Here is a 20629-nt window from a genome sequence, read left to right on the forward strand (position 1 = left end):
GAGTTGCAATCATTATTCCAGGTCTTAGGACCAGAACTTTTAAATATTTCTCCAGAAGAAGGAAGTACTTCTTCTTTTCTTCTCCTCTCCCCATCACCACTCTGATCCTGAGGTCTTCACAGGAGTGGCAGTGATATGAAGACAGGGTAAGACATCCTTGTTTGTGGATCTGGCAGGGCCCAGCCCCTACTTTGGGCTTCCCTGGTGGCGCAGTGGTAAAGAGTCTACCTGCCAATGCAGGAGATACAGGAGACACAAGTTCGATCTGAGTCGGGAAGATCCCCTGAAAGAGGGAAAGGCAGCCCACTCCAGTATTCTTGCCTGGGAAATCCCATGGACAGAGGAGCCTGGTGGGCTACAGTTCTTGGGGTCACAAAGAGTTGGACATGACTGAGCAACTGAGCACATCCACCTGCCCAGGTCCGCCACTAGGAGAACTGACATCTCTGAAGTCTGTCTAGATCTGAAAGAAGACTTAACATCCAAAGAATTACATTCTGCTATCCAGAGGCACTGGCTAACATATTTGAAAGGACTCAAAGTTTTTATAATTTTCCTGACACTGGAGAAACATTTGCAAATGTATGTCCTCACAAGAACAGATAGAATTGTCTTCTGTTTCTTAATACTCCTTGTCAATTTCACGTGCTTTTGACAGCTGGGTCACAACTCTAGCATTTCAGTAGTGTTTCTTCTTTCTCTCCATATTTATGTCAAGTACTACCTTAGGGACCCTCTTTTTTTGCGGGGGGTGGGGGGGCGGAGGCAAGGAATACCACTTTATTTAGAATGGCCAGCCTCAGGGAGGGGATGTGTTAATTTCCTCTTTCCTGTAGCTACCCCCAGGTGGACAGGGTCCTGAACGAAGACACTTTGGAAACCCTCCTTCTAATGCTTTTTGAATTCCTCAGGGACCAGGAAGCATTTGGAACATGAACCAGGCAGGGTATGTTTCATAGACTGTGAGTTTCAACTGGCATTCCTACCAAAAAGGGATTCAAATGCCTATATGCGAGACAGCAAAAGAGACACTGATCTAAAGAACAGACTTTTGGACTCTGTGGGAGAAGGCGAGGGTGGGATGATTTGAGAGAACAGCACTGAAACATGTATATTGCCATATGTGAACTAGATCACCAGTCCAAGTTCGATGCATGAAACAGGGCACCCAAAGCCAGTGCACTGGGACAACCCAGAGGGAACGGAGAGGGAGGGAGGTGGGAGTGGGGTTCAGAATGGGGGACACATGGTGGATACACCCATGGCTGATCCATGTCGATGTATGGCAAAACCCACCACAATATCGTAAAGTAATTAGCCTCCAATTGAAGTAAATAAATAAAAATTTTTAAAAAGAAATGAACACATCACAGGTGAATCTGATTCATCCTGAAATATTCAGGTACTGTTAATGGCCTAGTACCAGCTTGTGAGAACTGTAGAGTATACAATTCAGGAGGATGTAACCCACATCTCTCCCGAGGTGCCCTTCTTCCTCCAGCTCTCCCCATTGGCTATTTGTGGACCCCATGGACTGTAGCCCTCCAGGCTCCTCTGTCCATGGAATTCTCCAGGCAAGAATACTGGAGTGGGTTGCCGTTCCCTTCTCCAGGGGATCTTCCTGACCAGGGATGGAACCCACGTCTCTGTTTCCTGCATTGGCAGGCAGATTCTTTACCACTAGCACCACCTGGGAAGTCCATGTCCTCTGATCTCACCTCAACTAAAATAAATTAAAAACCAACACCAAAATTCACTTTTCCCTTAGAATGATTTCATAACTGGGCCATGCAGTGCATTTCTTCTCATGACGGTTACCCGCCATCGGCTCTTTCAAGCCCACTCTGCACCCCCTACTCCATCCAGTGGCCTGATGACTGATCTTTATGGAAGGCATCATCTGCTTCACACCAGGCTGGGCCAACAGGAGGCACAGGCAGGGGCTCAGAGGGCAGGGTGTATCCCTGGTCCCCTCTGGGTGGGGTAGCCTAGGTAGCTGTGCTTCTCCCTGCTGAGCACTGGCTGCTGTTGGCTGGTCCTCCAGGTACACAGCTTGGGCTCTATAATGGTTCCCACCCTTCACACCTGGAGGGTGACTGTCACTCTCTGATGTTACCAGTTGTGGAGGTCTGAGCATCTCTCATTGATTTCCCTTGGCTCCGCCCACATCTTTTATAAGCTGTCCTTTCATTAAACTCTCTCTTCTCCATGCTTTCAAGTATTCTGAGATTTCTGTTAGGATCTACTGACACAAGGGCTCTGGCTGGCACCATTCGACACTGATTTCCTGCTTCCAACCCTGTGGACTGGCAGTCTTTGGCCCCTGCTCTCTAAGAATCTCTGGACTTTTTTTTTTTTTTTTCATGGATGTGCTTCCTTCATCACTCTCTTCCCTCTTGCTTTGACAGCTGCATGTTTTACATGTTTTCAGTCCACCCAGAAGTTAAGGGAAATCACCGTAGAGTTGATGGTCCATAAACAGTGACTTGACAAACGGATCTCATCTTCCTTAAAATTTTCCTAGTTTCAATCAAATTAGCTTCTAAAAAAGAGACTACTGGGGGTTGGGGGGGGGGTGAGCAAAGTGGATCCAAGACTTCCTAGAGACTTGAGTCAGTTCAGAGAAGCAAAGGTTCCTGAGTTTGCGCTCTTTAACAAGAGAGTTAAAATTCTAAGTCAGAGTGAGAGTAGCACGGAAGTATATACATTACAATGTATAAAATAGGTCGCTGGTGGGAAGCTGCTGTACACAGCACGGGGGACTCAGTTGGGTGCCCTGTGATGACCTAGAGAGTGGGATGAAGCAGGGGTGGGAGGGAAGCTCAAGATGGATAAAGTAAGTGAGGTAAAGTTACTCAGTTGTGTCTGACTCTTAGTGACCCCATGGACTGTAGCCTACCAGGCTCCTCCCATGGGATTTTCCAGGCAAGAGTACTGGAGTGGGATGCCATTTCCTTCTCCAGAGGATCTTCCCCACCCAGGAATCAAACCCAGGTCTCCACATTGTAGGCAGACGCTTTACCGTCTGAGCCACCAGGTAAGTCAAGACAGACGGGATATGTGTATACTAATGGCTCAGATATGCAGATGACACCACCCTTATGGCAGAAAGTGAAGAGGAACTAAAAAGCCTTTTGATGAAAGTGAAAGAGGAGAGTGAGAAAGTTGGCTTAAAGCTCAACATTCAGAAAACGAAGATCATGGCATCTGGTCCCATCACTTCATGGGAAATAGATGGGGAAACAGTGGAAACAGTGTCAGACTTTATTTTTTGGGGCTCCAAAATCACTGCAGATGGTGACTGCAGCCATGAAATTAAAAGATGCTTACTCCTTGGAAGAAAAGTTATGACCAACCTAGATAGAATATTGAAAAGCAGAGACATTACTTTGCCAACAAAGGTCTGTCTAGTCAAGGCTATGGTTTTTCCAGTGGTCATGTATGGATGTGAGAGTAGGACTGTGAAGAAAGCTGAGCACCGAAGAATTGATGCTTTTGAACTGTGGTGTTGGAGAAGACTCTTGAGAGTCCCTTGGACTGCAAGGAGATCCAACCAGTCCATTCTGAAGGAGATCAGCCCTGGGATTTCTTTGGAAGGAATGATGCTAAAGCTGAAACTCCAGTACTTTGGCCACCTCATGCGAAGAGTTGACTCATTGGAAAAGACTCTGATGCTGGGAGGGATTGGGGGCAAGAGGAGAAGGGGACGACAGAGGATGAGATGGCCGGATGGCATCACCAACTCGATGGACATGAGTCTGAGTGAACTCTGGGAGATGGTGATGGACAGGGAGGCCTGGCGTGCTGTGATTCATGGGGTCACAGAGTCGGACACGACTGAGCGACTGAACTGAACTGATGGGTGATTCATGTTGTACAGCAGAAACTAACACAACATTATAAAGCAATTTTCCTCCAATTAAAATTTTAAAAATTTTAACAATTCTAAGTCCTTTTGCAGTATGTAAACTAATATTCTAGGAAGATAATGTGTAGATAATTCCTCTGTCCATGGAATTCTCCAGGCAAGAATACTGGAGTGGGTAGTTGTTCCCTTCTCCAGGAGATCTTCCCGAATCAGGATTGAACCGAGGTCTCCCGAATTGCAGACGGGTTCTTCACAGGTTGGGCTACCAGGGAAGCCGCAACGTGTGGACAATGAACCTGAATTCCAAGTCTCCTGCTATGTAACTGTAGGCTCCCCTTGATCTAAAGAACTCTCGACTGCTCTGCCTGGGAGAGGAGAGGGCTTGGCACTCGCGCGGTGACAGCTGTGTGCGGGTTCTTACCTCCTCCGCCGTGTCTTTTATCACTAGATGTAGCCAGCGCAGTGGAAAGCAGCATCAGGATGAGCAGGCGGCACCTCTTCATCCTCACTCCCGAGATCGTGCACAGCAAGGAGTTCACCTATGAGCGGGAGATCGCCTTGCACAGCGCCCTCATTCAGCAGGACTCCAAGGCCATCCTCATTGAAATGGAGGCTCTGTGCCCGCCTGGCGGCCTGCAGTTTGAGGAGCTCCAGGACTCCCTTAAGCATCTCATCAAAGTGCAGGGGACCATCAAGTGGAGGGAGGACCACGTGGCCAACAAGCGGTCCCTGAATTCCAAGTTCTGGAAACACGTAAGGTACCACATGCCACAGGTGCCAAGCCGACTCCCCAGGAAAACTCCAAGCTTGGCATCCTTGAGTGCCCAGGGGTAGCAGTGGTTGCTTTGATGGCGAATGCATCCCGTGTTGTGGAGCCGTATTTCTCCTAACTGGGTCACGCTGCTGTACCAGACACTGAGCTCCAGAAATAGGACTATAGCGGAGGGATTTCAGACCTCAGGCTTCTTGCTCTAACTTTACTTCCGTTTCCCTGATTCCGGGTGCATGTAAAATGCCCAGGGATTTTCAGCCTCAAGCTCCCTGACTCTTAACCTCACATTCCATCTCCCTTGGCTAGTCCTTCTCCATTGTGGTTTAGCATCTTCTAGCTACAGGAGCCTGGTGGGCTGCAGCCCATGGGGTCGCTAGAGTCGGGCACGACTGGGCGACTTCACTTTCTCCTTTCACTTTCATGCATTGGAGAAGGAAATGGCAACCCACTCCAGTGTTCTTGTCTGGAGAATCCCAGGGACGGGGGAGCTTGGTGGGCTGCAGTCTATGGGGTCGTGAAGTGACTTAGCAGCAGCAGCAGCTATACTCTTCCTCTCTCTCACTCTCTCATTCTCTGTCTCTTTATCCCTTGTCTATATTACATAATTTGAACATATTTTGAAAGTTTTAGAATTAAATTTTCATGTAATCTTAAAGAATACTCAGATCATCTCTAGCGGAACACTGGTATTAAATCTTCCTCACTCTGCCAGAACATGTTCAAGTTTATTCAACCAGATGCTTAATTTTTATCATCTCAATATTGCCGATTTTGTTGGTGTACCTTACTCAATTATCCAGTTGTCATTATATTTGTTGGTTTTGATTCTAAAATTTATTTCATATGAAAGAAATGAGAATAATCATACCAAAACTCCTTGTATTTCTGTGCTAATCAAATGAGAAATAGAAGTATTTAGACCAGAGTAAGAGTTCATGAAATAGTGACAACTTGTTAAGACATGTTCTTGCAATGTGGATTTCATTCTATGTCCTCTTAAGCAGAGGTCCCCAATCTCTGGGATCTAATGCCTGATGCTCTGTGGTGGAGCTGATGTAATAATAATAGAAATAAAGTGCACGAGAAATGCAATGCGCTTGAATCATCCTAAACCATCCCCCCCACCCCCCACCCCCCACCCCCGGCCATGGAAAAACTGTTTTTCATGAAACCAGTCCTTGGTGCCAACAGAGTTGGGGACCAGTGCTCTGAAGAGTGAATTCTCTCCAGATTCACTACCACCTGGAAGGACAGAGGCTTTTCTGATTCGTGAACACAGGATATTTTGGAACTGATTTTATTTCCTTCTTTGCATTAACTACTTGAAAGCATAAAGCCAAATCTGGAATCTTTCTATAGCAAATACACGGGCTATCATAACAGGGAATTGAAAATAATCTCTTCCCTAGCTCCATAATAAAAGAAACTGAAAAATTGGATGTCATCAAAGTTTCAGATGTCTGCTGATAATTCTCACCTTACTAGTCTCTTTGGGAGGGGCAGTTCCTTTTCAGAGAGAAGTAAAGTAAGAATTTTTCCAGGTTTACCTATTCATTTTTAAAATCACCTATTGATTAGCAGACATTTAAAATTTTGATTATGCCCAACTTATCAATTTTTGTTACATGGATAACATGTGTTCATTTTCTGTGTCCTAAATTTTTTTTTTTTGGCTTATCCCAAGGTCATGGAGAATTTGTCTTATGTACTGTTATGAACTGTATATGATTCCAGCTTTTATGTTTAAGTCTATGGTCTATTGTAAGTTAATATTTGTATGTAGAAATATCCCCCCATAGGGATACCCAATTACTTCAGCAACATTTGTGAAATACTTTTCATTCCCTACTGAACTGACATGGTATCTTGGTTAAATAGCTATAGACTATATATGTAAAAGTGAAAGTTGCTCAGTCATGTCTGACTCTTTGTGACCCCATGGACTATACAAGTCCATGGAATTCTCCGGGCCAGAATACTGGAGTGGGTAGGCTTTCCCTTCTCCAGGGGATCTTTCCAACCCAGGGATCAAACCCAGGTCTCCCCCATTGCAGGTAGACTCTTAACCAGCTGAACCACAAGGGAAGCCCAGACTATATATGTATGGATCTGTTCTTTTATTTTCCACGTATATGCTCATGTTAATATCACACTACCAAGATTACTATTGCCTTGTAAACCTTCAAGTTGGTTTGATTCCTCTCTGTTCTGTGAGATTGTCCTGACTATTCTAGATGGTTTGCATTTTCATATGATTTTTAGAATGTGTTTCAGTTTTTTTGAAAACTCCTCCTATGACTGAATATACAGACTCTATAAATTCTGTAGTTTGTGGAGAGTAGATATCTTAACAATGAGTCTCCCATTCATAGACATGGGTCTAGCCCCCCATTCACTGGGGTATTTCCTGTCTCCTAGCAGTATTTTATATATTTCATAGTAGATATCTTGCATATCTTTGAAAAAAAAATATCCTTTGGTATTTGATTTTTTAAATGTTTTTGTGAGTGGTATCTTTCTAGCAAAGTTCATTTTCCAAATTTCCATTTTTAGTATATAGAATTGCAATCTGTTGCACTGATGGTCTGGTAGCAAGCGATGAGGATGAAGACAGAACATGAAATCTGGTGCAATGGGTCAGCAGATCTGCAGCCTCTATTGAACTGAGGTGCAGAGTCCACTCTGAGTCCAGTTTTTATTCCTAATTGCAGACTACAAGATTTTCTCAGATCTTAATCTTTCTCAAGACACATGCTGTATTTTTTTTTTTTTTTTTTATGAACACATGCTGTATTAATAACGTACTCCTAAATGTCATGGACTACACTGACAAAGTCCAGATCTCCTTGTGTTTACCCCAAGCCTTTCCCTTCTGGGCTAGTCTTGGGAACAATTAGCAAGTATGTAGGCAGTGTTAGTGCCTGACACTGACTAGCTTTCCAAGATCCATGCTTTTATGATCCCAGTCATACTCCCTTCTGGGTCTGGCCTTGGGGTTGTAACAAGGAGATTATTCTTAAGGAAAACATAAAAGATAATCATTACCATAGTTTCTTAATATATGCTATTTTTCCAGGTGCTATTTCTGTGAAATTTCTCAAAGCTGTGAAAGTACATTATTAGGAATTCCCACTACACAGTCAATTTCTATATATTCACCTTGTGTTTTGTGATCTTGATAAATTCATTAATTTTTTCCAACAGGCTTTTCTTGTAGATTTCAAAGGGTGATCAACATAAAATTATGCCCTCTGCCAAAACCAGTAGTTTTATTTCTTCCTTTCCAATCTTTATGCCTTTTACTTTTATTTCTTTACTAATTACAAAATATTTGTCCTAGATGAGAGCTGACGTCTTTATCTTGTTCCCCATCTCAGGAAAATGCCAAGCGTTTCACCATTAATTATGTAGTTACATGTAGCTTTCTTATAGGTGTTCTTCATCAGCACCTATTCATAAGAATGGTCCCTTCTGTTCCCAATTTCCCTAGTGTTATTAATCAAGAAACAGTATTGAATATTGCCAGTTGCTTTTTAATTGCATTTATTGAGAAATCCTATGGTTTTTCTCTTTTATTAGATGAATGACTTTGATTGGATAAAAAGAATGAAAATCACTCTCTTTAAGCCCTTTAACCTCTGCTATGGGTTTCATTTCTCATTTTTGTTTGAAAGATACAATCACAGGCCAGTCTAAAAATACATCCTGAGTTCCATCTGCTGATTTTTAAAAAAATGCACAATGTGGGAGTTGAGAGTTAAAGTTGTATTGGGGGCAAAATAAGGACTGCATCCCGGAGATAGCATTTCAGATAGTTCTGAGAAACTGCTGTGAGGAAGTGATGGGAGGAGCTAGACTATTTAGGAGTTTTGCAACCAAAGGCAGGTAGTTGGAAACATCAAAGGATTACTGTTAATTAAAGAAACCAGATGCTTCAGGTTAAGGAATTTAGCTCATTTCTATGTGTGGGAAGATTCAAGAGTCTGGGCTCACTGAAATCATTCCTTTGAGGTGCATCTCATCTGTCTGGGGGTCATATCCTGTATTTGCACGTCCTGAAGTGCCTCAAGCTTCACCTTAGGGAGCGGCTACATTCTGCTGACAGCTAGATGGCAGGTATTCTTTCCTTCCAGAGTGACCTTAGGGCTCACATTGGAGGGCTGAAATCGTGGATATCTGTGACATCCTTATTTACTGATACGGCAGGAAATGTTCCATTTCTCTCACCACACCATAAAAACTTACAAACACACCTCCTTTAGCCTCCTTTTCTTCTAACCCTTTTAAAATTTCAATTTAACACCCCTGTGCTTCTCTTTTACTTCCCAAGAGGGAACGCCCATCCATCAGGCTTAGCAGAAAGCCTTAGGACCCAGCCAGGACCCCAGGTCTTGAAACACCAAGTCCTCCGCACCTTTGGTTAGCCTCGGGGAAGCCGGGCCCCCCGGGTTAGGACTGCTCTTCTGCCTCCATGGGGCCGCCTGCCGGCCCAGCCCCTTCTCTTAAAGCGCAAATGCTCTCAGTCCAAAGACTGACTCCGGGACTCTGGTGCAAGCTGCCCGCTGCGCCCAGGGTGCGCAGCAGCTGCCCCGGCGCGCCCCCTCCTGGCCCCGGGGGGCCGCTAGCCAGCTTCGGGGACCTAGGCGCGCCGCCCCTCGCCGCAGCCTCCTCAGCCCCCTCGGCTCCCGGCTCCAGCGAGCCGCTCCCCGGAACCCAAGGGCGGGGCGCCCAGCGACAGGAGCCTGTACCCCGAGCGCGGCGAGGAGCGCGCACTCCGCTCCCAGTGCGCCGCGGACCGGGACACCCAGGACCCAGAACGCGCCGAACTTGGGACACCGGGACTCTAAGCGCCCCCATCCGAGGAGCATCCCCAAACTGGGAGAACCCCGGACCCGGAGCGCCCCCACGGAGGAGAAGCCAGACTCGAAGAATCCTGACCGGAGCAAACCCGGACGGGGAGTGTCCCAGACCCAGGACTCGTTCCCCGGCACAGGAGCAGCGAGCACCCCACTCGCAGCTGAGTTCTGCCAGACTCTTTGTTTTCATACTTTCCGTTCCTTTTTTTTTTTTTTCTTTTTCTTTTCTTTTCTTTTTCAACCTTCTCTGTTTGCACTTGCGGTTCCTTTCTTGTTTCGAGGTGGGAGAAAGGCAGCAGGTATTGTTTCTCGCCTGCCTCCGCCAACCGAACCGTGTGGAGGAAGCCCCCGCCCTAGCCTCGGGACCCCTTCTGAAGGTAAGAAAGACCTGTCTTTTTCACCTTCACCTTCTTCCACTGTCCTCTGGGGCGGCCAGCCTCTGGGGCAGCATTTCTGAAAGATCAGTTAAATATGACGATGTATGAAAGTGTTCGTCGCTCAGTCGTGTCTGACTGTTTGCGACCCTATGGACTGTAGCCCCGCCAGGCTCCTCTGTCCATGGAATTCTCCAGGCAAGAACAGATCGAACAGAGTCGCCTTTATGTGTCTCCTGGATTGCAGGTGGATTCTTTACCGCTGAGCCGTCAGGGAACTCCATTATATATGTTATGCGTATAATTTTAAATATTAAGTATATGTGCATACTTACATGAATAATTGGTGATTCACCATCATCAACTTTCCCTGATAGTATAATTTTAGAGTCTAAAACCGTCCCAATTTTTTTTTTCTAGAAAGGTGAGAACAGGGAAAGGAAGTGAGAGTTTTCGTTTATCAAGCAGTTACTTGTGTCTGACGCTGTGTAGAAAACTTTTAGATGCTTCGTTTTCGATTTAGCCTCCTACAGGCCAAATGAAGTATGCTTCCTATTCTTTTTTTTTTTTTTGGCGGGGTGGGTGTAATTGCTTTAGGATGTTGTGTTGGTTCTGCTGTACAATAAAGTGAATCAGCTGTATGTATACATATATCCCCTCCCTCTTGAGCCTCTCTGCCCCTTCCCCCTCTAGGTCATCACAGAGCTCTGAGCTGAGCTCCCTGTGCTGTACAGCAGGTTCCCACTAGGTATCTATTTAATACATGATAACACACATATATAACATATATATACATGTACCGTATATATATATATATATATATATATATATATATATATATATATGTCAACCCTAATCTCAATTCGTCCCATCCTCCCTTTCCCTCCCTCTGTGTCCACGTGCCAGTTCTCTATGTCTATGTTTGTAGTCCTGCCTTGGAAACAGGTTCCTCAGAACTGTTTTTCAAGATTCCACGTATATACGTTAATATATGATACTTGCTTTTCTCTTCCTGACTTACTTCATTCTGTATGACAGACTCTAGGTCCATCCACGTCTCTACAAATAACCCTATTTCATTCCTTTTAGTGGCTGAGTACTATTCCATGTAACCCACTCCAGTACTCTTGCTTGGAAAATCCCATGGACGGAGGAGCCTGGTAGGCGACAGTCCATGGGGTCGCAAGTAGTCGGACACGACCGAGTGACTTCACTTCCTTTCAGTGTTCCGTGTAGCACCACATCTTCTTTATCCATTCATCCATCACTGGACGGGTTTAGGTTGTTTCCACATCCTGGCTATTGTAAACAGTGGTAAAGCATGCTTCTTAAAAGGAGGGGGCCCGAGTGCAGAGAGGTCTGGTAGTTTACCCAAGGGCATCCAGCTACTAAGTAACAGATTCCCAGATTCACTCCTACATTTTCCTGATTTCAAAACCTTTGCCTTTACCTGAGGTGCCTCCCAGGGTTTTAGAACCCCAGCAGCTGTACAGCAGTTATCAAATAGATGCCTGGGCTGTGCCTTCAGATGCAGGTTCCTGAGCTCAGTGTATTATTGAAACACCACACCCTTTTGGTGCTGTTGTCCTGGGATCTGGAACCCCATTGTCCAATGCAAAGGCCTTGGATGGGCTGGGAGGGAGCACTGGTTTGATCCCTGGCTGGGGAACTATTGATAAGATCCCATGTGCCACATAGTTCAACCAAAAAAAAAAAAAAATCAAAAATTACAAAGCAAAAGAATGATAGACTTGAATGCATAAATATAAAATTGTCCATACGTTAAGACATCAAAACAGGGATTGAAAAGGAAAACTATGCAACAAATTGAAATTTTGTAACAAATTTCTTAAAAATTTAAGAACTGGATTAAAAAAAGCATGAAGACATGGATATAAAATAGCTGAAAATACATGATTGGTATTTTGCCTCATTTATATCCATAGAAATGCAAGTTAATAAGCCATGAAGTAAAAGCCACAGAGAGGTAATAAGTCATGAGTGGTAAAAGCCACTCTTTTACCAATTTAAATACCCAATCAGATTTAAAGAAGGGGAGAACTCAATGCTAATGTGGGTGTAGTAGAGGAATATTGTTTTGTGCTGGTGTGTTAGCCGCTCAGTCATGCCCGACTCATTTGTAACCCCGTGGACTGTAGCCCACCAGGCTCATCTGTTTTTCCGGGCAAGAATACTGGAGTGGGTTGCCGTTCCCTTCTCCAGGGGATCTTCCTGACCACGGGATCAAATCTAGGTCTCCTGCATTGCAGGCAGATTCTTTATCACTGAACCACCAGGGAGGCCCAGGTCTTGTGCTGGTGAGGGGCATGAATTATTACATTTTGGGTACAGTTTGGTGGTATGCATTTATCATGTTTAGAATATATTCTTTGACTCATAGATATACTGCCATGTAGTATGCTATGCTAAGTCACTTCAGGCACATCCGACTCCGTGTGACCCCATAGATGGCAGCCCACCAGGCTCCCCCGTCCCTGGGATTCTCCAGGCAAGAACACTGGAGTGGGTTGCCATTTCCTTCTCCAATGCATGAAAGTGAAAAGTGAAAGTGAAGTCGCTCAATTGTGTCCAACTCCTAGCAACTCCATGGACTGCAGCCTACCAGGCTCCTCCATCCATGGGATTTTCCAGGCAAGAGTACTGGAGTGGGTTGCCATTGCCTTCTCCGGCCATATAGTAGCACCAAGAAAAAAATAAGAAATACTGAAAAATATTTGGTTGGCCAAAAAGTTCCTTCTAGGTTTTCATACACTGTTACAGGAAAACCTGAATGAACTTTTTGGCCAACTGGTAATAATAGCTCAGTGATATTTATCACTCACCAGACACTTCGCAGCAGTAGCTCATGTAACCTTCACATTTCTGGGAGGTAGTATTGTTATTCCCTTTTATGGGTAAAGTGATTGAGGAACAGAGATGGTAAGTGACCAGCCCAATGTTATTCAGCTGCTAAAGAGTAGAATGAGTTATCTATTTTATGCATACTATCAATAGTGTATATGGATCAATCCCAATCTCCTGATTCATCCCACGTGCTCCTTTTTCCCATTTGTATCCATGTGTTTGTTCTCCACATCTTTCTCTTTCTGCTTTGTAAATAAGATCATCTGTACCAGTTTTTTTCAGGATCCACATATAAGGATTCATATATGACATTTGTTTTTCTCTTTCTGACTGACTTCGCTCTGTACAACTGTCTGTATAAAAATAGATAACTAATGAGAACCTGCTCTAGACCACAGGGAACTCTACTCTGCTCTGTCATGACCTAAATGGGAAGGAAATTAAAAAACCAAACAGGGGATATATGTATACATATAGCTGCTTTCCTTTGCTGTACAGTGGAAACTGACACATTGTAAAGCAGCTATGTGTGTGTGCCGTCGCTTCAGTCAGGTCCCACTCTCTGTGACCCTATGGACTGTAGCCTTCCAGGCTCTTCAGTCCACGGAATTTTCCAGGCTAGAATACCGGAGTGGGTTGCCATTTCTTACTCCAGGGGAAGGAACTATACTCCAATAAAAATTATTTGTTTTAAAAGGGTAGAATGAGGATTCAAATCCAGCCAGTCTGGTACCAGAGGCTGTACCCCCAAAACTGATCTATGCTGCCATAGATCACTTTATAGTAAAATAATAAAGTCATTTTATAGTGAAATATATCTTGTAAATTATAAAATATCCATAAGAAGGAATATCATGTGGTAGTTAAATTCATAACAAAGAGTATTTTTTGACACAGGAAAAGGATATTTCCTTAAGTAGTAACTACAGGATATGAGATGATTTTAAATCTTTATTTGAAAATATACAGAAAGAAGTATGAACCAATGCTGAAGTATGATGCACATTGAAATTATCTTCTTCTTTTCAGTCTTTATTTTATAAATGTTCCATAATTGGAATATATTACTTTAGAAATCAGAAAAAATTTTTTCAAAGAAAGAAATAAAAAGAAAAATTTAAGAATTATGAAAAGGCAAAAAAAAAAAAAACATGGTATCAACATCAAACATAACACTAAAAATACTCACCAAACTTCTTCCATGTAAGAAATGCAATACTTATATCCTCCTAAATATATCTTATTGATAAGTAGCAGGATGTCTATGACATTTATCAGAATAGCTTTTCTTTTGGAAATGACTTTCATAATTTAATATCTTAATGTCTTAAATCCATAATGAGTACATTAAAAATTTTATATATACACATACAGAGAGCAGTGCAAATACCAGCTAATCTGTATACTGGGATCTTCACATGTTGCATATTGAAACTCAGAGTTAAATCATCAGAATGCTGAATAATCTCATAATAACTTCATCTCTTAGCAGACCTTGAAAATTTTAAAAATAAAACAAAAAAACCCCAGCAGTGTCCTTTACAAGGCTGTGTTGACCTCAACCAGAGGAAATGAAGCTTTTCATTCTACCTGAGATAAGAGGATAGTGTTAATAATAAAATTGTGTCTGTGTGTGGTCGAGGGATTGATTTCAAACCATAGATGTATTCTAATTTGGTTATGATCAGTTGGTACTTTCCACTCATACTATATTCCTTTGTATTTACATTATTGAGTATTCTCTCTCAGAAATTACATCAAAGGCTTGGTGATGTTATTCCTAAGGCTTAATGTGAATGGTTTGTCAGGTTAGCCATTAAACTTCATTGAGGATTTGGGCATTAACAATATTCTAAGAGCCTCTTGATGAAAGTGAAAGAGGAGAGTGAAAAAGTTGGCTTAAAACTCAACATTCAGAAGACGAAGATCATGGCATCTGGTCCCATCATTTCATGGCAAATAGTTGGGGAAACAGTGACAGACTTTATTTTTGGGGGCTCCAAAATCACTGCAGATGGTGACTGTAGCCGTGAAATTAAAAGATGCTTAATCCTTAGAAGAAAAGTTATGACCAACCAAGACAGCACATTAAAAAGCAGAGACATTACTTTGCCAGCAAAGATCCGTCTAGTCAAGGCTATGGTTTTTCCAGTAGTCATGTATGGATGTGAGAGTTGGACTATAAAGAAAGCTGAGCGCCGAAGAATTGATGCTTTTGAACTGTGGTGTTGGAGAAGACTCTTGAGAGTCCCTTGGACTGCAAGGAGATCCAACCAGTCCATCCTAAAGGAAGTCAGTCCTGAATATTCATTGGAAGGACTGATGCTGAAGCTGAAACTCCAATACTTTGGCCACCTGATGTGAAGAACTGACTCATTTGAAAAGACCCTGATGCTGGGAAAGATTGAAGGTGGAAGGAGAAGCGGGTGACAGAGGATGAGATGGTTGGATGGCATCACCGACTCCATGGACATGGGTTTGGGTGGACTCCGGGAGTTGGTGATGGACAGGGAGGCCTGGCGTGCTGTGGTTCACGGGGTCGCAAAAACAGGGCTGAGCGACTGAGTGACTGAACTGAACTGAACTGAGTGGTGATTAGTGAAAGAATTATTTGGGGTAGAGAGACTACCACACCTGTAGGAATCCTGCATAAAGATTTGCTCATTTAATCGCTCAGTACTTTTTGGAGATAGGCCTTCTTATCAACACTATTTTGGTAATGAGCAAATAAGCCTTGTGACTTCTAAGTGACTTGCTCAAGGTTGCACAGCCTGTGAAGACTCAAGCAGGAATGCCAGCCCAGTTTTGTATGTCCCAAACTCCAAACTCTTTCCACCGTGTTTCACTTCCTTTACAGGTATGTGTTATATAAGGAACATGGGTTTGTTTATGAGATATTCAGTCTTGATCTATGAACCCCAATGCACCCATTTTTGTATTCTCTCTCAATTTGTATTATAATTAGTCAAACAAAAGATGGGTTGGATTAGTATCAAAATTCAACACAGATTTGAATTCATTGAGTCCATTTAGCTTAGGCATCTGGATTGTATAAAACTTTGAAATTTGGGAGTTTTTCTATGGTTATGTGAGTAAAGACACACCTCTTCCTTTTTAACAAGTATTAATGAGTGCTTACTATGTGGAAGGCATTGACTTTAGTCATACAGTGATGAGCAAGATAAATGTAGCTCCTAATTTGTGAAACAGAGAAGGCAATGGCACCCTACTCCAGTACTCTTGCCTGGAAAACCCCATGGATGGAGGAGCCTGGTAGGCTGCAGTCCATGGGGTCACTAAGAGTCGGACACGACTGATCAACTTCACTTTCACTTTTCACTTTCATGCATTGGAGAAGGAAATGGCAACCCACTCCAGTGTTCTTGCCTGGAGAATTCCCGGGATGGGAGAGCCTGGTGGGCTGCCGTCTATGGGGTCACACAGAGTCGGACACGATTGAAGTAACTTAGCAGCAGCAGCAATTTGTGAAAAATTTAGTTCTGAAAAGAAAAAGGTCAATATTTAATAATTCAACTCATATGAAGATGGTGATGAATATTTTGGTGTAGTGGGAGGGAAAAAAAGAAGCTTCAGTGCACACACACTCACACTTCCACACAGGCAGACTGTTCATTTACAGGGTAGTGGATTTTCTGGAAATTCTGTTGTCCTCACCCTTGACCTTTGAGGTCAGATTTAGTGGACCAGACCTAAAATACAGCAGGCCGTCTTAGAAATTTGCATTTTTAGGTATTCCCCCTGAATTGCCTTGAAATTTTATTAATTCTGCATGGCTGAAAGTTCTAAGGAACACTGTGACTGTATGAAGGGATATAAACATTTGTTGAGCTAATTTTTTAGCCTGTATGCCAGAAGACTTTGAAAACCTCCTTCATGAAACAGGTATGCTTTTGTTTGAAAGTCTTGGCTGAATCTGTTTTATTCTGTTTTCCAGAGAAGCCATTTGAAGCAGAATCCTAAACATGCATTGTAGAGAAATACCCCTGACAGTTTGGGTACTTATGTTTATAAGCACCTCAGGTGAGTAATTATAATCAATCACAAGCTTGCTTCATTGGTGTTCTAGAGGGAATATCAACGTTTTACTTATTTATGTGGAGGTGGTTCCTAAAGATGTTGAACTATTAAAAATTGTGTTTTAAAATTTTACTTTAGAAAATTACCAACCCTTTGGTATCCCTGGCATAGAAAATGAGAGATTCATAGGAATGGAATCAAGTAAAAACTCATGTGAGGTTACTGATAAAGGAAAGATTCAACCCTGTGAGTTTATGTAGAGAGCAGGAAGTGAAAACTTTTATTCTGAAATACATTTGTCTGAAATTGACTTCATGTTATTTGAAACCAAAGAGATCACAACCATCCTTGTCACTGATTTTTACAAAGTTTTTCACATGTGATTTCCATCCCAAAGGGAGGTTATATCATGGCTCCCTGGGGTTTCCCTGGTGGCTCAACAGTAAAGAATCTGCCTGCCAAGCGAAAGACCTGGGTTTGATCCCTGGGTGGGGAAGATTCCCTGGAGGAGGGAATGGCTGCCCACTCCAGAAGTCTTGCCTGGGAAGTCCCAGGGACACTGGAGTTTGACGGGCTACGTTTCATAGGGTCACAAGAGGCAGACACGGCTGAAGCTACTTAGCAAGCACGCATATGTAGGTTATATCTCTCAAACTGGAACGTATATCAAGCTCTTACTGACCTACCATCCTTTTAGGTGCCAGTGAAAACTAACACCCTCATTCACACATGTATCACACCTTCTAAGTTGAAGTCCTGAGCTGTAAGTTAAAGGTTTTGTGACAACCACCAGAAGCAAGATTCATGTTCATTAGGTGCTGTGCTTCGAGGTCGTTTTGACAGCCATGTTTTCAAAGCATGCTTCTGCCATTGGAGCCACTTCCTCTCTACCCTGTGGTTAACAACACTGAATTAAAACCAGACAGTTGCTTTGAAAAATAAACCCTGGCTATAGAGAAAGCACGCACTTTGTATCCCCCCAGAGAACTGCTTGGTTCAATGTACAGGTTCTCATGTTCAAAATGCAGTCAAAGGGAGCTTCCAGAAGATAGGATAGGGAAAAAGTCCATTCCTGCCTACTTTGAACTATTGGAAGTGAAGAAGGAGGGGAGAGGTGACTCAGGATGACCCAAAGGATCCAATAAATCCCTAAAGCCATAATGTCTGGATTAGTTGAGAAAGAGGGAAGGAGAGAGAGATCTCAGAAAGGAGAAGTGACCCAGATTTGAGTAAGTCAATATGAATTAATCATCAGTATGAATTATATGAGTCAATTATTGATTACCCACATGATAACCTAGAGAAGTAATGGATTTACACACACACAAGCATACTTTTAACCATCCTCTCCCTTGCCCGGGGAATGGTTAGATAGACTGGTTGAGAACAAGACCCGTGAGACTTCTGATGATTTAAAGGGAAAACTCTGAGGTTTCTAGGTTTCTTTTTTTTTCCCTATGGTGATGCCTCAAGTGGGATGTTTCAGGGTAAGTGTGGCAACACTGTGACCTTGGTGACTGTCGTGTGTAACATTTTCTTTTAAGAGACTACATGCATTTAGTTGTCTTCCAGCTTCTGTAGGTTAAGTTCCAGTATCTTCCTGTTTGGGAGACGCTGTTGGAAATTTTGTCTTCATTTACCTTCTGCAAGTGCCTTACTGTTAGAGAGATTGACCTCCCGTTTCTTAGTGTTGGAAAGGTTGACCCTAAAATAAGAACCCACAGAAATGAGACATCGAGTTTTCTCAGGACATTCTTACCAATCCAGCTTCTTCATCTGAAGAAAACTTACGTTTGTCATTCTGGCTTTTTTTTTTTTCCCTTTTACCTTGCTAATCTTTAGAAGAAACTTGTACCTCACGTCTTCACATTACCGCAGTCGAAGGGGAACCTTTCTATCTGAAATATTGCTCATCTTCACCCGAGCATGGGAAAAAAACAACCACCATAAAATGGTACAAAAATGAATCGCATGGACCTGTTGACCTGAGCTTGCGCAGTTCACCCAGAATTCTTTTGCGTGATTATGTTTTGGAGTTCTGGCCAGTGGAGTTGAGTGACAGTGGATCTTACTCCTTCCAAATGGGGTGAGTACACTTTTCATTGTGGAAGTATATTTCACAGAACTCTCGGACTTGGTTTGGCAAATCAAATAAATAATAATTGGAGAAGTCTGATTATCCATATGTTTTCTTCTTCCTCTTCTTCCTACAATGTGAAGTAATATGTCATTGTTGAAAAACTGAATTAAATACTGCCCTGTGTTTATTTTCTCAGTAATGTTAATGAAAGGGGATTGCCTCAGTGTGACTTACTTTTAGGTGACCCTTGCCAAAGATAAGTGAGGCTTCAATGAAATTCATTTTTTAATGCAGCTGCTCCTGTTGCCCAAAGTCACCAGTCAAAAGAATCAAGTGGTGCAGGCTTCATGATGTTTCTAAGCATGAAGTGAAGCAGAACAGATTCCGGGGTGATGACCTCAGACTGGGGAGATGGGCTGGAATTGGTGTAGATACTCTCTAGTCCTGGTGGCCATAATTCTTTGGTGGCTCGGTGGTAAAGGATCCGTTTGCCAGTGCAGGAGACACAAGAGACACAGATTTGATCCCTGGGTTGGGAAGATCCCCTGGAGAAGGGTATAACAACCCACTCTAGTATTCTTGCCTGGGAAGCACCATGGACAGAAGAGCTTGGTGGGCTACAGTCCCTGGGGTTGCAAAGAGTCAGGTGTGACTGAGTGACAAACACACACACCCTAGTCCAGTTTTCAGGAGTTGATTGAGAGCCACGTGGCAGTGCTGGTGAAAGATGTGTGTGTCAGACAATCACAAACCTACCTCCCAGGGCAGTGAGAGTGGAGCATCCAATGGACTTGGCACAGCCTTCTCAGGACTAAGCCTAGATAGAGTCTTCCAGGATACCTGTAGTCAAGAATCCTGAATTCTATGAAATGACGGCCACTCACTGAACGTGTCAGTGATTATTACTGAACTTAGTTCTCTTTATACTTTATTTGGTGAGATGGGGAAGGAGTAACTGGGACAAGAAATAGTCTATGTGATGAACCGTTAGTGAGAACATGGATGATGTAGTGTTAATCTGGTACCTCTGTGATGTTGTGTATGTACTTTTGTATACATGATATATGTGTATGTACTTATGTATATACATAATATATATACACGTATATACGTGATATATGTGTGGTTTTCTTTTAAATTAATTAATTTTTGTTTTTGGTTGCACTGGGTCTGCACTTCCTCTAGTTGCAGTGAGCAGGCTTCTCATTGCATTGGCTTCTCTTGTTGCAGAGAATGGGCTCTAGGGCATGAGAGCTTCAGTAGTTGTGGCATGTGGGGCTTAGGTACCCCATAGCATGTGGAATCTTCCCAGACTAGGGGTTGAACCCATGTCCCCTGCATTGCAATGTGAATTTGTAACTACTTGGCCATGAGGGAAGTTCCATGTGTGGATTTTTATAGAGATTTGAGACTGACCTGTAGAAAATAGCTCAGCGCCAGGTGCATGGTGATGGAGCACTGCTGCACAGTAGATTCTTTCACGAGCACCTCTGGAGTGAGTCCTGATTTATCATCAGAGCCCTTGAGAGCAGAGTGAGACATCACAGTGAAACCTTAATTGCACTCCTGTGGTTTTGCAGAGTGAGGTCACTGGGGTTTGTTACATATAGGAACTCCCAGGAGTCGGGAAGAAATTCAGAATCTCTTATTAACCTATGAATGTTATGTGACCTTTTAACAGGGTTGATTCCAGAAGTGGGTTTACAGCTGGGTCTTTCCACACTAAAGTAGACTATATAACTCACAGTTGGGGTAGAAGAACAGGACTTGGGCATC

The 20629-nt window shown here is 43.1% G+C and overlaps 2 protein-coding genes across 7 annotated transcripts in view; both read left to right on the forward strand.

Moving 5' to 3' along the window:
• Positions 1-5192, forward strand: part of IL1RL1 (interleukin 1 receptor like 1) — a 42209-nt gene extending 37017 nt beyond the window's left edge. For all 6 annotated transcript variants that reach the window (XM_027554770.1, XM_027554771.1, XM_027554768.1 and 3 more), the window contains one exon: positions 4317-5192. In XM_027554770.1, the coding sequence (XP_027410571.1) occupies positions 4317-4702 (386 nt within the window). In that variant the 3' untranslated portion in view covers positions 4703-5192. The remainder of the gene's footprint in view (positions 1-4316) is intronic.
• Positions 5193-15265: 10073 nt separating this feature from the next.
• Positions 15266-20629, forward strand: part of IL18R1 (interleukin 18 receptor 1) — a 28064-nt gene continuing 22700 nt past the window's right edge. The window contains exons 1-3 of the mRNA XM_027554772.1: positions 15266-15592; positions 16691-16776; positions 18616-18859. Coding sequence (XP_027410573.1) covers positions 16719-16776; positions 18616-18859 — 302 coding nt within the window. The 5' untranslated portion in view covers positions 15266-15592; positions 16691-16718. The remainder of the gene's footprint in view (positions 15593-16690; positions 16777-18615; positions 18860-20629) is intronic.

The sequence above is a fragment of the Bos indicus x Bos taurus genome, chromosome 11 (assembly GCF_003369695.1).
Source record: "Bos indicus x Bos taurus breed Angus x Brahman F1 hybrid chromosome 11, Bos_hybrid_MaternalHap_v2.0, whole genome shotgun sequence".
Taxonomy (NCBI): Eukaryota; Metazoa; Chordata; class Mammalia; order Artiodactyla; family Bovidae; genus Bos; species Bos indicus x Bos taurus.